We start from the raw sequence: 14,600 nt of genomic DNA, 5'->3' as shown, positions 1-14,600 counted from the left end.
AGTGCAACAGGTCGTTGTTTCTAGGGAGCTTTATTAGTAGGAAGAAGAACGCCCAATCAGTTCGATAGGAAACATTATTGTTAGGTGATTTGCTAGATGCTTCCCAATATTATAAGTTAATACTTAATTGTAATGATCATTGTGTTACACGTAAAACGGTAAAATTAGTTGCTGGCGCGTCCACCTTACGCCTGCCCTAAGGGTATGATGAAGCTGATGTTGTCCGCAAACTCTCCCCAGTCGGTTCGCTTCAGCTGGAACGTTACTACCCACGATATAATGGCCACCACCCAGACTAGCGTTCCTACTAGCGAGAATATCACATCTGAAATGGAAGGAAGGGAAGGTTTGATTCGTTTTTCACGATCACTCGCTCACAGGGGTTACATTTTTTAATCTCCTTCTGCTCTTCGTAGGCTGGTTTGCGGAACGCTTCGTTGAAGAACCAGACCGTGTTGATGGACCACAGGAAGGGAAGCAGCGCGAATCCGGCTAAAATCGGTACAGTGTTCCCGGAAATGGTGAGTAATCAGTGGCTGGCGTGCTGGGGCCGTGCGTTTCACAGCGTTTCCACATACCTTTGAAGTACCATTTGCACAAATACAGCTTTCTTTCGTTTGGGGCACGTGATAGATCCATTTTAGCTACCTATTATAGAGGGAAATCCGTACTAAACTAATAGGAAATAAGGAATTTTGCACCAGAGAAAAATGTTTTGTTGTTGCTGCACTGCAAAATGTAAACAAACACTGCCGATGTTGATAGAGGGATTTGACAGATGGAAGATGTAACGCCGACAGAGTGACCAGAAATACCGATGTATCTGTATTCCTACCGATTTTTTACATGCCTAGCCCTCCAAATAGGCATAACTTTTAACTCAGTTAAGTTTCGAGTTGGTAAAAGATTTTTTAAGGCCCCCCCTATGGCAATCGAAGCAGCCCTGACAAGAAAAACGAGATAGTGTGCGGTTGATCGGTCATGCAATCTGTCAAATATTCAAAAAATAAAGTTTGTTTACATTTTGAACCGAACGATAGCTCTCACGATGTACAACGGCGAATGATTAAAAAAAGGCTACATCGGTGATGAAAATGTTGTGTGTAATGTGTAAAATAGACAGCCTTAAATTTATAAATGGTGGTAGAATCGACTTCGCACGCCTGAAAGCTGTTTAGGGTAAGTAAAACAAAGCTAATATTTGTAATATTAAATCAATTAAAGCGGTATTTTCTATGCAGCTGTTGTGCAACCGTGTTGAGCCGGCGATAGTTAGAAAGAGGGAAGAAAGAATGCCCGCAATCAAACTAAACGATGTTTGATCATGGAAAACAAGGTAAGTTGATAATGAACGTAATCCGCACGGTATCAAAAACTCCTCGCGTTTATTTTTTTAACCACTGGTTTTTTTCTATAGTTAAAAAGCATACAAAGCTCGCTCGCCGTTGGACGCTTGGACAATTACATTAACAATCATTCGGTGATCAGTTTGCGAAACGTCTTGCCGCACGCCTGGTACAGGCCCTTCTTGTCCGCGTCGGTATCGATCGTGGACTGATCGTTCGGCAGCGTCAGCATCATCACCTTCATCTGCGGGTAGTTGTGGTACGGCACAGTTCCGGTCGTCATCTCGATCGCGGTAATGCCGAACGACTAGAAGCCGTATCCGTGGTCCCGCTCCGTCTCCTCCAGCGCCATCCAGCACGACGTGCCGATAAACGTGTGGTACACCTTCTGCCGCGACATGTCTCCATCGGTGGCGAGCCACGCGCTCATCCGCTATATTTAAGGAGCCGTCGTCGCCGGGCAGTATGATGGCCACCTTGATGTCCACGTAATGAGCAATGCGAATTGTGCTCTCAATTGGCAAGCGCACAGCAAGAAACGTTACCGACAGTCTTTGTCGCCGTGAAAATGCTTCTAATGCACGGGTGAGTTGCATTATAACTACAAGCATACGTTTTTTTTTTCCTTTCTTTAGTTTCAGCTAATGCCAGACGAACGATCGAATGACTGTTGCTTCGGAAGGGAGGTCGCATTACAGATACCGACTTGGACATGATCCAGTCGGTCGGTTGCAGTTGCTCCATGGTGCTTCGGATAAGGCAACAACGGAGAAGCGCTCCGGACGCTCCGGAGAAGCTGATCGAGATCGGCGAAGCGGTGTAGTGTTGTGATATAGTGATTGTGTGTACATTTAAGGTGTAAAGGGTGATTAATGCTAGTAACGTTGTGTAATGTTATGCAGAACAAAATGCAGCATAAATGGCGATGAGCCAGCATTGTTTAAAGGTGCCGGATGTTATACGTTAGAGCCGTTCTTTGTGGTGTGATGTGTTAACATATTAAACCAGTATTAGGATTAGGATATAATTAGGATTTAAACCAGTGCCGTTGAATAAAATAGTGTACAACAGGTTAGAAAACATTCGGTGTATTTTGTTTTGTTTTTTTGAAGCTCTTTCGATTACCTATTACGGAAGCAAATATGTTTCACTAATGTGCAAAAGGTAAGGAATCAGTGATCGCGTTGGTAGGTAATTGCTCGTTTACGGTGTTTCTCCATTTGTATTTATTGTTTCTCGCCCGCTGTGTTTGCTTCCCCATTCCTCATAATGGTGCGTACGTTTCGTTAACAATGTGCATTAGATGGTGATGTTACATGATAAGTAAATGTTGAGCATGTTGGCGGGTTAAAAAAAATATTTTACTTGTCCTGCTCCGTTGGTTGTCTGGTTGTCTGGTTGTCTGGCTGGCTGGCTGGCTGGTTGGATGGCAGAATGGCTCACTGGCTGGTTAGTGCAGACTATGATCGGATGCGCATTTCCCTACGCCGTAGTGCCGGGTGCATCATACGTCGGTGTTGGGTTGCTGTTACTGGGCCGAGCGGATGCGCGTGCACACGTGGGAATAAACGACATGCAACCGTGGTGATATCACAGAAACTATATATTTTGTTCTATTTCATCACAAAAAAATTCTTGCCATTAATTTTTCTTTTTAGGTATTTTATATTGCATCGGTACGATTATCGTGTTCAAAGGCTTTATCGAGAAATGCCAATACATAAATGGGTTAGTCCGTTTATATCGGTTTCTCAAACCCCTGCAAGCAATGGTCAATCATTTCAGTCTTAAACTTTTGACGAACGTAAGTATAAAAAAACACCTTAATGGGTTGATATGTTCAATTCCTACTCATGGCCTACTCATTTTCATTTGGTTGTAAAAATACTGCCTATACATTGTTTCATTTTGGTTTTCTCCCTCTCCATCTATCTCTTGATAGGAATGCCTGGTCGCTAGCTGTAGCTTCCCATCGATGTAGGCACCCGATCTTCGAGATTTTACTTCACCTGATCTAGCCATCGAACTCGCTGTGCTTCCTTGCTTCTAGTACCGAACTGAGAGCCGCTCGAACACCTAGCTGCTGGGGCACGAGGATGCCTTCTTCACAACATGCTCCAGCCATCGCAAACAGCCATGTCCGGTGCGCCATACGGCTTCAGTAAGCTCGTGGATGATCATTCGCATCCACACCCCATGCTCGAATTCACCGCCAAAGATGATCCGGAGGATGCGTCGGCCATCGTGTTTCGCCGCTGTCCTTTGCATGCTGTAAAGAAACATACCTATTCCTCGTCGGCCAATGGTGCAGCACGAGCGCAACGTGATACATCGTGACATCATCCGGAAAACTTGCAGCTGGGGCACGGTGGTGATCTGAAGATAGCTGATTTCGGTTGGTCCGTGTACGAGCCGACCTTGTTCCGGTACGACGCGGTGCGTTTCGCACGACTATTTATCGCCCGAGATGGTACATGGTCAGCCGCACACAAAAACTGTCGATCTATGGAATTTGAGCGTGCTGGCGTACAAGCTGCTGTGCGGTAAGGCCCCGTTTTTGGCGACCACGTATGAAGAATCGTACCGTAAAATTATGAAGCTGCAGTTTAAGATGCCGCCAGATGTAACGAAGCCGGCGGTCCATCTGATCTCGCGACTGTTCGTTAAGGATCTGGCCAGCCGTATGCCGCTGAAACATGTTGCGACCATCCCTGGATTCTGCTGCATGTGCACAAAAAGTAAATAGGTACTGGTGCTACCATGTACCATTTATCGTTATGTTCTAACTAAGTATGTTTATAAGATACCTGTACCTTTTAGTTTTTTAAACCCTATCTCTTATAAGAAGTAGTGGTATTTGAATTTAATATGAACAAGGCAAGTGTAATGATAAGTAATGATAATTGTTATTTGTGTGTTCACTCAATTGTTATTATACTTTCTTCATGTTCAACATCTATTATTATTTCAATTATTAACAATAAAATATGGCAAAATATTTTTTAAGCTATAGATCGTCTTTGTATTGAATGAGTGCAATTGATGGGTGAATGAATGCAAACATTATGATGATCAAGACCGTGACCAGCCTCTCGGGGTGCCTTTGGTGTCTCAGTTCTGTATAGAGGAGAGCGTAGAAGGGTATGGCTATATTCTTTTCGGCGCTGCCATGCACCTTTCGGTGCAACGATAAGATAGAGTTAATGTTTTTTTGCACCACTGAAGCACACACCAACCAGCACACACCAACCAGTGATTGACTATCCGGTTAGGTGATACGAATAAGTCTTGTAAGCATTTATACATAACGTCAGCATGACCACGTTTGTCGGCTGTAGCGGAAATAAAGCATAACAATTATTTATTTGTTACGATATAAATAGGAAGAAAGTGCAACGCTGTGCGGTCCCGTGATACAGTCATCAATTCGTACGACCTAATAACATGCCTGTCATGTGTTCAAAACTCATACGGTCCGTCCCCCCGTAGCAAGGATCAATTATCCTCAACTAAACTAAACTAAACTAAACTATCCGGCTGCGTGGTACCAAATCAGTTTCGAAAGCCTGTACAGGTCGACATGTTCGCATCGTTAAGCCAAAAAGAAAGAAAGTGCTGCGTTGTCGTGATCGATACGGTAAAAGTGCTTCCGTCTTAACAGAAGGTGCTCTATCATCTACCAAAATTGTTGTGTGAGAAATGGAACTAGCTTGCAAAAAGGTTTGGTCAGTCTGATTCATGAAAAAAAAAAAAAAAATCAAAGTAGTTAGGTGTTTTTACTTCTCTTTTTCCGTTTTGGACATAACTGTTCTCACTAATGGTATGCCTGTACCACTAATTGATTTATCAATGTAATTAAGCTATTGATTACCCACATCAGGATAGTCAGTCCTATGTATGAGGGGGGCGGTCCATACGGGACTTGAGCCCATGACGAGCATGTTGTTTGGAAAACTAGTTTAGTGCATAACAATAAACTTATTTTCCTTCATTGAAGAACAGAGAAGCTGTTGTGGTCCGATCGAACTTACCCATTCTGTCCATCTGGGTATGCCACTCAGCGATAGCAGTCGACGGCTTCCGTATGATGTGTGCGTGGAAGGATGTGCGTGAGTTACAGGTCGCTGACCAGACGATTGAGAGAGAGATAGTGCAAAATAGAGGGAGATCTAACCTACAGCGCACATGTAGTGAGTATTCAAATAGGACTAACGGGCCCGTGCTATTCATTTATAATTAGGGAATAAAGGATTTTATATGTTTGTGTCAATGCAAAGTAATCGTTTTCATCATTGTAGTAACGTCCATGCATCCGACATCAAAGAAGCCAAAGCAATCAGAAACCGATTGAAGATTTTAAAGCTCGCAGGCCACAGCGGGCATTAAGCACTGTTGTGGAAGGTCAGTGTTTTACGAACAAGAGCCCAACTGAATAGGAAAGGACTGTTCAAAGGGGAGTGGTTAGTACCAACATGTGATCGTCCTGATGATAGTTTTAAGAGTGTGTTCCTTTAGTCAAATAATTATTGTTTAAAATACGGTCGAGTAAAATACGTATGTTTGTCAATGATAATAAAAGGTCAAGGCTAAGTATGTAGAGAGAAAAAATAAATAAATAAATAAATAAAAATAAAACATAGTCAACCGATCCTGTTAGTATACGATCGTCAGCAATTGACGTCGCATTCCAGCTAGCACCACGAGGAGGTAGGATTCGGAGTTCCAAGATAGCGGTTGCATAATAATACATCCGCTTCCTGGCATTAGCTAGCCAGCTGGAAAGAGCTCGATGAATTTAAAGTGTTTAAAAATACGAAGAACAATATGTTAATACTTACTCAAACTCCTGAACTGATTGGATGGCACGCAAGATGGTAATGAAATTGTTGGGCTGGGCTCGCTTAAGCTGGTACTCGCGTATATATTCTATTAATGCTCCCCGGTTTGTGCCTTTAGATCTTAAAAAGGGCTTGACCCAGCGCCATAAATTCTCGATGGTCTGTGTGTGTACTAATGGATCGCTTGGGTCGACAAAATTTTCGGAATGGTTTATCATCTCGTGCTCATACCCTTTTCCGTCTAGTCCGATGTAGGCACGCCAACCATCCGTCACAATTGTCGTTCCGGGGGCCACATTGTTCATTATAATGCCCTGCAAGTTGCCAGCGTCGCGTTTCTGAACCAGCTCCAGAAAAATCTCTTTTGTCTCCCGACAAATACCACCGACCAGCCAAACCTGGTTGTTGTCCGCGATCCGTCCTCTGTGGTACTTCCGTTTGGTAATGACGGACTCGTCGATCTCCACAGTGAGCCCTTCGCCTCCGATCTGTTGTCGGTGGGTTTCCACATATTCAGCGCTTATTTCACGGAGTATTTTGAACCATTTTAGAATGGCTGTCTTACCTACAATGAGATAAAAATAAAACAAAACAAAAAATTTATCAAAACCGACTGATTGAAAAAAATACTAAAAATAAATTCGAGACCACTCGAAAATAAAATAATTTCGAGACCACTCGAAGGTTATCTCCATCAACTGGGATAGAGACAGCCTCGAATTTTTGAAAATACTATCCGTGCGGACAGTACATTCCCAGCCGGTGCAGCTCGATGTAGGCTTGCAAATCCATTTGCAAGCATTGAAGCGCTTGGTTACCTTCAGCTTCATTTGTCTCTTGCACTTGCTGCATTGTTGCGTTGGCGGCAAGAGTTCCGCTTCCTGCAAAAGACGAACCAACCCTTCCTCATCCGCGGTTAGCTTCTTCAGGTCACTGGAATTTTTGACTGCTGCAAATATATCCATGGTTAATGGTTTGTCCTGAAAATAAAACTTTCAAAAAGAGAGAATCTTTAATCTGTACACCACTTTGTTGATCAAAACATTCAACTACATACGGAGCAATATTTTCCCGCGCGATCTACACTTCCACACATAACCGATTTTACTCATTCGTTAGTACAATACATTTAAACACACTCAACCGATATCGACGATTGATTGTGTGGTTTGTGAAGTAGTGATGTCCTGCTCGACCCGCACCAACCGGATTGGAGACATCCGGAAGCAACTCGGAGTCGTTCGAAACGACCCGTAAGATTCAAGGAGGTTCAGTAGGTGCAACGATTCCGGAAATCCGGTAGGTGCAAGAAAGCAGTCTCGATTCCGACACGTTGGTGCATTTCGGGTCGGGTCAAGGTAGGTTCAATACTAGACCAGAAATCGCTGCACCAACGGGTCGAAGTCGCTTGCCACCTACTCATCATTCGGGTCGACCCGAACTCGTTACACCCGCGGGTCGGAATCGATTACAGCGCATAATAATGCAGCATAAGCAGCGCTGTGCATAAGGTGCAGCGATTTCTGGTCGAGTATTGAACCTACCTTGACCCGACCCGAAATGCACCAACGTGTCGGAATCGAGACTGCTTTCTTGCACCTACCGGATTTCCGGAATCGTTGCACCTACTGAACCTCCTTGAATCTTACGGGTCGTTTCGAACGACTCCGAGTTGCTTCCGGATGTCTCCAATCCGGTTGGTGCGGGTCGAGCAGGACATCACTACTTCACAAACCACACAATCAATCGTCGATATCGGTTGAGTGTGTTTAAATGTATTGTACTAACGAATGAGTCAAATCGGTTATGTGTGGAAGTGTAGATCGCGCGGGAAAATATTGCTCCGTATGTAGTTGAATGTTTTGATCAACAAAGTGGTGTACAGATTAAAGATTCTCTCTTTTTGAAAGTTTTATTTTCAGGACAAACCATTAACCATGGATATATTTGCAGCAGTCAAAAATTCCAGTGACCTGAAGAAGCTAACCGCGGATGAGGAAGGGTTGGTTCGTCTTTTGCAGGAAGCGGAACTCTTGCCGCCAACGCAACAATGCAGCAAGTGCAAGAGACAAATGAAGCTGAAGGTAACCAAGCGCTCCAATGCTTGCAAATGGATTTGCAAGCCTACATCGAGCTGCACCGGCTGGGAATGTACTGTCCGCACGGATAGTATTTTCAAAAATTCGAGGCTGTCTCTATCCCAGTTGATGGAGATAACCTTCGAGTGGTCTCGAAATACGACGCGGATGGTTGCGGAAGCTGAATGTGCAGCCGGTAATTTATTTTTAGTATTTTTTTCAATCAGTCGGTTTTGATAATTTTTTTGTTTTGTTTTATTTTTATCTTATTGTAGGTAAGACAGCCATTCTAAAATGGTTCAAAATACTCCGTGAAATTAGCGCTGAATATGTGGAAACCCACCGACAACAGATCGGAGGCGAAGGGCTCACTGTGGAGATCGACGAGTCCGTCATTACCAAACGGAAGTACCACAGAGGACGGATCGCGGACAACAACCAGGTTTGGCTCGTCGGTGGTATTTGTCGGGAGACAAAAGAGATTTTTCTGGAGCTGGTTCAGAAACGCGACGCTGGCAACTTGCAGGGCATTATAATGAACAATGTGGCCCCCGGAACGACAATTGTGACGGATGGTTGGCGTGCCTACATCGGATTAGACGGAAAAGGGTATGAGCACGAGATGATAAACCATTCCGAAAATTTTGTCGACCCAAGCGATCCATTAGTACACACACAGACCATCGAGAATTTATGGCGCTGGGTCAAGCCCTTTTTAAGATCTAAAGGCACAAACCGGGGAGCATTAATAGAATATATACGCGAGTACCAGCTTAAGCGAGCCCAGCCCAACAATTTCATTACCATCTTGCGTGCCATCCAATCAGTTCAGGAGTTTGAGTAAGTATTAACATATTGTTCTTCGTATTTTTAAACACTTTAAATTCATCGAGCTCTTTCCAGCTGGCTAGCTAATGCCAGGAAGCGGATGTATTATTATGCAACCGCTATCTTGGAACTCCGAATCCTACCTCCTCGTGGTGCTAGCTGGAATGCGACGTCAATTGCTGACGATCGTATACTAACAGGATCGGGGGACTATGTTTTATTTTTATTTATTTATTTATTTATTTTTTCTCTCTACATACTTAGCCTTGACCTTTTATTATCATTGACAAACATACGTATTTTACTCGACCGTATTTTAAACAATAATTATTTGACTAAAGGAACATACTCTTAAAACTATCATCAGGACGATCACATGTTGGAACTAACCACTCCCCTTCGAACAGTCCTTTCCTATTCAGTTGGGCTCTTGTTCGTAAAACACTGACCTTCCACAACAGTGCTTAATGCCCGCTGTGGCCTGCGAGCTTTAAAATCTTCAATCGGTTTCTGATTGCTTTGGCTTCTTTGATGTCGGATGCATGGACGTTAACTACAATGATGAAGACGATTACTTTGCATTGACACAAACATATAAAATCCTTTATTCCCTAATTATAAATGAATAGCACGGGCCCGTTAGTCCTATTTGCCTTAGCTCAGCCGCACGAATGAGAATACTCACTACATGTGCGCTGTAGGTTAGATCTCCCTCTTTTTTGCACTATCTCTCTCTCAATCGTCTCGTCAGCGACCTGTAACTCACGCACATCCTTCCACGCACACATCATACGGAAGCCGTCGACTGCTATCGCTGAGTGGCACACCCAGATGAACAGAATGGCTAAGTTCGATCGGACCACAACAGCTTCTCTGTTCTTCAATGAAGGAAAATAAGTTGATTGTTATGCACTAAACTAGTTTTCCAAACAACATGCTCGTCATGGGCTCAAGCCCCTCATACGTAGGACTGACTATCCTGATCTGGGTAATCAATAGCTTAATTACACTGATACATCCATTAGTGGTACAGGCATGCCATTAATGACAACAGTTATATCCAAAGACGAATAAGAGAAGTAAAAACACCTGACTACATTGATTGTTTTTTCATGAAGCAGACTGACCAAACCTTTTCGCAAGCTAGTTGCATTTCTCACACAACGGTTTGGTAGATGATAGAACACCTTCTGTTAAGACGGAAGCACTTTTACCGTATCCATCACGACAACGTAGCACTTTCTTTCTTTTTGGCTTAACGACGCGAACATGTCGACCTGTACAGGCTTTCGAAACTGATTTGGTACCACGCAGCCGGATAGTTGATCCTTGCTACGGGGGGACGGACCGTATGAGGTTTGAACCCATGATAGGCATGTTATTAGGTCGTACGAATTGATGACTGTATCACGGGACCGCACAGCGTTGCACTTTCTTCCTATTTATATCGTAACAAATAAATAATTGTTATGCTTTATTTCCGCTACAGCCGACAAACGTGGCCATGCTGACGTTATGTATAAATGCTTACAAGACTTATTCGTATCACCTAACCGGATAGTCAATCACTGGTTGGTGTGTGCTGCGCGAGGGAATAGAACTACGTTTATCCTATATAGAAACCAGCATTCTGCCATTAGGGCATACGGAATGATTAATATTTTTTTTCCTATTCCAAATTACACCGTCATGTAGCTATTTGATTAGGTCATCTAAACAAATAGCCGAACAAATTATCCTAACATATAACATATCATCAAAAACAAAAACATTAACTCTATCTTATCGTTGCACCGAAAGGTGCATGGCAGCGCCGAAAAGAATATAGCCATACCCTTCTACGCTCTCCTTCATACAGAACTGAGGCACCAAAGGCACCCCGAGAGGCTGGTCACGGTCTTGATCATCATAATGCAAAACCCATCAATTGCACTCATTCAATACAAAGACGATCTATAGCTTAAAAAATATTTTGCCATTTTATTGTTAAAAATTGAAATAATAACATATGTTGAACATGAAGAAAGTATAATAACAATTGAGTGAACACACAAATAACAATTATCATTACTTATCATTACACTTGCCTTGTTCATATTAAATTCAAATACCACTACTTCTTATAAGAGATAGGGTTTAAAAAACTAAAAGGTACAGGTATCTTATAAACATACTTAGTGAGAACATAACGATATATGGTACATGGTAGCAGCAATTCCTATTTACTTTTTGTGCACGTGCAGCAGAATCCAGGGATGGACGCAACATGTTTCAGCGGCATACGGCTGGCCAGATCCTTAACGAACAGTCGCGAGATCAGATGGGCCGCCGGCTTCGTCATATCTGGCGGCATCTTAAACTGCAGCTTCATCATACGTGGTCGCCAAAACCGGGACCTTACCGCACAGCAGCTTGTACGCCAGCACGCCCAAATTCGATAGATCGACAGTTTTTATGTGCGGCTGACCATGCACCATCTCGGGCGATAAATAGTCGAGCGAAACGCACAGCGTCGTACTGGAACAAGGTCGGCTCGTACACGGACCAACCGAAATCGGCAATCTTCAGATCACCACCGTGCCCGGAAGCTGCAAGTTTTCCGGATGATGTCACGATGTATCACGTTGCGCTCGTGCTGCACCATTGGCCGACGAGGAATAGGTATGTTTCTTTACAGCATGCAAAGGACAGCGGCGAAACACGATGGCCGACGCATCCTCCGGATCATCTTTGGCGGTGAATTCGAGCATGGGGTGTGGATGCGAATGATCAACCACGAGCTTACTGAAGCCGTATGGCGCGTCGGACATGGCTGTTTGCGCTGGCTGGGACATGTTGTAAAGATGCCAGACTCGTGCCCCAACAGCAAGGTGTTCGAAAGCGGCACTCAGTTCGGTACTAGAAGCAAGGAAGCACAGCGAGTTCGATGGCTAGATCAGGTGAAGTAAAACCTCGAAGATCGAGTGCCTACATCGATGGGAAGCTGCAGCTAGCGACCAGGCATTCCTATCAAGAGAGAGATGGAGAGGGAGAAAACCAAAATGAAACAATGTATAAGCAGTATTTTTTTTTTGCACTCAAATGCAATTGATCTGTCTATGAATTGGGTTTGAACATATCACAATTCAATACTGAGCATATTTTTTCATTCAGTTCATACTTACGTTCGTCAGAAGTGTAAGAGTGTTGACCATGATTGATTGACCATTGAACGATTGAAGAGGCTTATGAAACCGATATAAACGGATAGACCGATTTATGTACTTCAATTTCTAAAAAAATAAATAAATAAATAAATAAATAAATAAATAAATTAAACGAGATACTCCTACTGATGAAAAATATAAAATGCATAAAAAGGAAAGAAATGAGCGGTGAGGGTTTTCGATGATAAAATATTACAAAATATCTGCTCAGCCGAGCACTAGCAACGGAACACCAATGTATGATGCACGCGGCACTCCGGCGGGGCCAAGCGCATCCGATTTTAGTCAGCACTAACCAGCCAGTGAGCCATTCGGCCATCCAATCAGCCAGCCAGACAACCAGGCAGGGAAATTACATCATCATATTTACACATTATCGTTTTGTTCACATTATGCAACTGCATCGTCTAAAACACATTGTTAGCGGAACCTAGGAACAATCATTTATATGCACATTATGAAGAATGCGGAAGCGAATACATCGGGCCAAAAACAAAAAAAAAAGGAGAACATCATAGCTGAGAAATTTCCTTTCAACGCAATCACTGATTTCTTACCTTTTTGCACTTTAGTGATATTTTTTTGCTACCGAAAAATACACAAAACACACAGTTTTTTAAAACAATATTTGGACACTATTTTATTCAGTAAAGAATTCACTCCAGCACTGATATCAATCTTACTTAATGTTTACACACCACACAAAAACAAAGGACCTACTATAACGTACAAAGTTCGACACCTTTAAACGAAACTAGTTCATCCCATTTACACTGTATTTTGTACACTTGTATAAATACTTTCGAAGTATTCAATACAGAAACCGATGCTCATGATTTAGTTGCATAAAACTAAAGCAATCACACTTAAAACATACATATAGACACAATCACTACACAAAATCACTACAGCACTTCGCCGATCGAGATCTGCACACAACACGCCCGCTCCTAATCTAAACACAACACGTCCACGAAGCGTTCAGCTTCTCCGATGTCGCCTCATTCAAAGCACCAGGGCCAACTGCGACCAATCGACTCGGTGGCATCACATCCAAGTCAGTATCCGCAATGAGACCTCCCTTCCGAGGCAACAGTCATTCGATCGTTCGTCTGGCATTAGCTGAAACTAAAGAAAGAAAAAAAAAACGTATGCTTGTAGTTATAATCCAACTCACCCGTGCATTAGAAGCATTTTCACGGCGACAAAGACTGTCGGTAACGTTTGCTGGATCTTGCTGTGCGCTTGCCAATTGAGTGCACATTTCGCATTGCCCATTACGTTCGAGGTACATTACATTACATCCATTACATCAAGGTGGCCATCATACTGCCCGGCGACTACGGCTCCTTAAATATAGCGGATGAGCGCGTGGCTCGCCACCGATGGAGACATGTCGCGGCAGAAGGTGTACCACACGTTTATCGGCTGGCGTCGTGCTGGATGGCGCCGGAGGAGATGGAGCTGGACCACGGATACGGCTTCTAGTCGTTCGGCTTTACCGCGATCGAGATAGCGACCGGAACTGCGCCGTACCACAACTAGAAGGGCCTGTACCAGGCGTGCGGCAAGACGTTTCGCAAACTGGTCACCGAATGCCTGTAAAAGGAATTGTCCAAGCGTCCAACGGCGAGCGGGCTTTGTGTAGTAGGCTATGACTACCAATCAGTGGGATTTTGCCTCAGCATAATTTCGCTTCCTAGGCATAGTAGCCTATGCCTTCTTTAGCAATAAATAAGTTCTAAGTTAACCACCAAACGAGCAAGTTGGCGAATCTCGTCGCGAAGCAGCAGCAGCAGATCGAAATTTTAGCAAATCGAACTTTTTCGACGGCGGCTAGCGGAAGCGAGAAGACAATCGAGTCGTTGGCAAATGGAATCCAAGATTTCCTGTACGATCCGGACGCAGGAGTATTCTTTGATGCCAATTTGCCAATGCCAATTTGCTATTCTGCCAAAGCATCCTCGCGATTTCTCTCTGGATGAGACCATTACAAAACTGAAGAAGTTGTTTGGTCGCCAGAAGTCGGGTTTTCACTCCCGTTACCAGTGCCTGCAGTACGCCAAGAGTGACGCGGATGATTTTACTTCGTATGCCGCCATGGTCAACAAACACTACGAAGCATTTCAACTTTCCAAGCTCACGTCGGATCAATTCAAAGCTCTCCGATTTGTCTGTGGACTCCAATCGCCACGGGATGCGGACATCCGAGCTAGATTGATTTCGAAACTGGAAGCTGATGAAACTGCAGTTGTTGAACAAGGAGAAGCTGCAAGTAAGGTGACTTTGGAAAGCCTGGTGGAA

The 14,600-nt window shown here is 43.6% G+C and overlaps 1 protein-coding gene and 1 long non-coding RNA gene across 2 annotated transcripts; one reads left to right on the top strand and one right to left on the bottom strand.

Annotated features, from left to right (window-relative positions):
* Positions 1–14: 14 nt before the first annotated feature.
* Positions 15–743, bottom strand: LOC120955877 (gamma-secretase subunit pen-2). The gene is made up of 3 exons (XM_040377082.2): positions 579–743; positions 388–492; positions 15–325 (listed from the first exon to the last, which is right to left on the bottom strand). The coding sequence occupies exons 1-3, from the start codon at positions 637–639 to the stop codon at positions 186–188; spliced, it is 306 nt and encodes a 101-aa protein (XP_040233016.1). The 5' UTR covers positions 640–743; the 3' UTR covers positions 15–185.
* Positions 744–851: 108 nt separating this feature from the next.
* Positions 852–5,087, top strand: LOC125907452 (uncharacterized). The gene is made up of 3 exons (XR_007452658.1): positions 852–1,336; positions 1,418–3,150; positions 3,289–5,087. It is a non-coding gene; the product is annotated as an uncharacterized LOC125907452 (long non-coding RNA).
* Positions 5,088–14,600: the final 9,513 nt, after the last annotated feature.

The sequence above is a fragment of the Anopheles coluzzii genome, chromosome 3, assembly GCF_943734685.1.
Source record: "Anopheles coluzzii chromosome 3, AcolN3, whole genome shotgun sequence".
Lineage (NCBI taxonomy): Eukaryota > Metazoa > Arthropoda > Insecta > Diptera > Culicidae > Anopheles > Anopheles coluzzii.
Note: the sequence above shows the minus strand (reverse complement) of the source record. Positions and strands in the feature narration are given on the sequence as shown.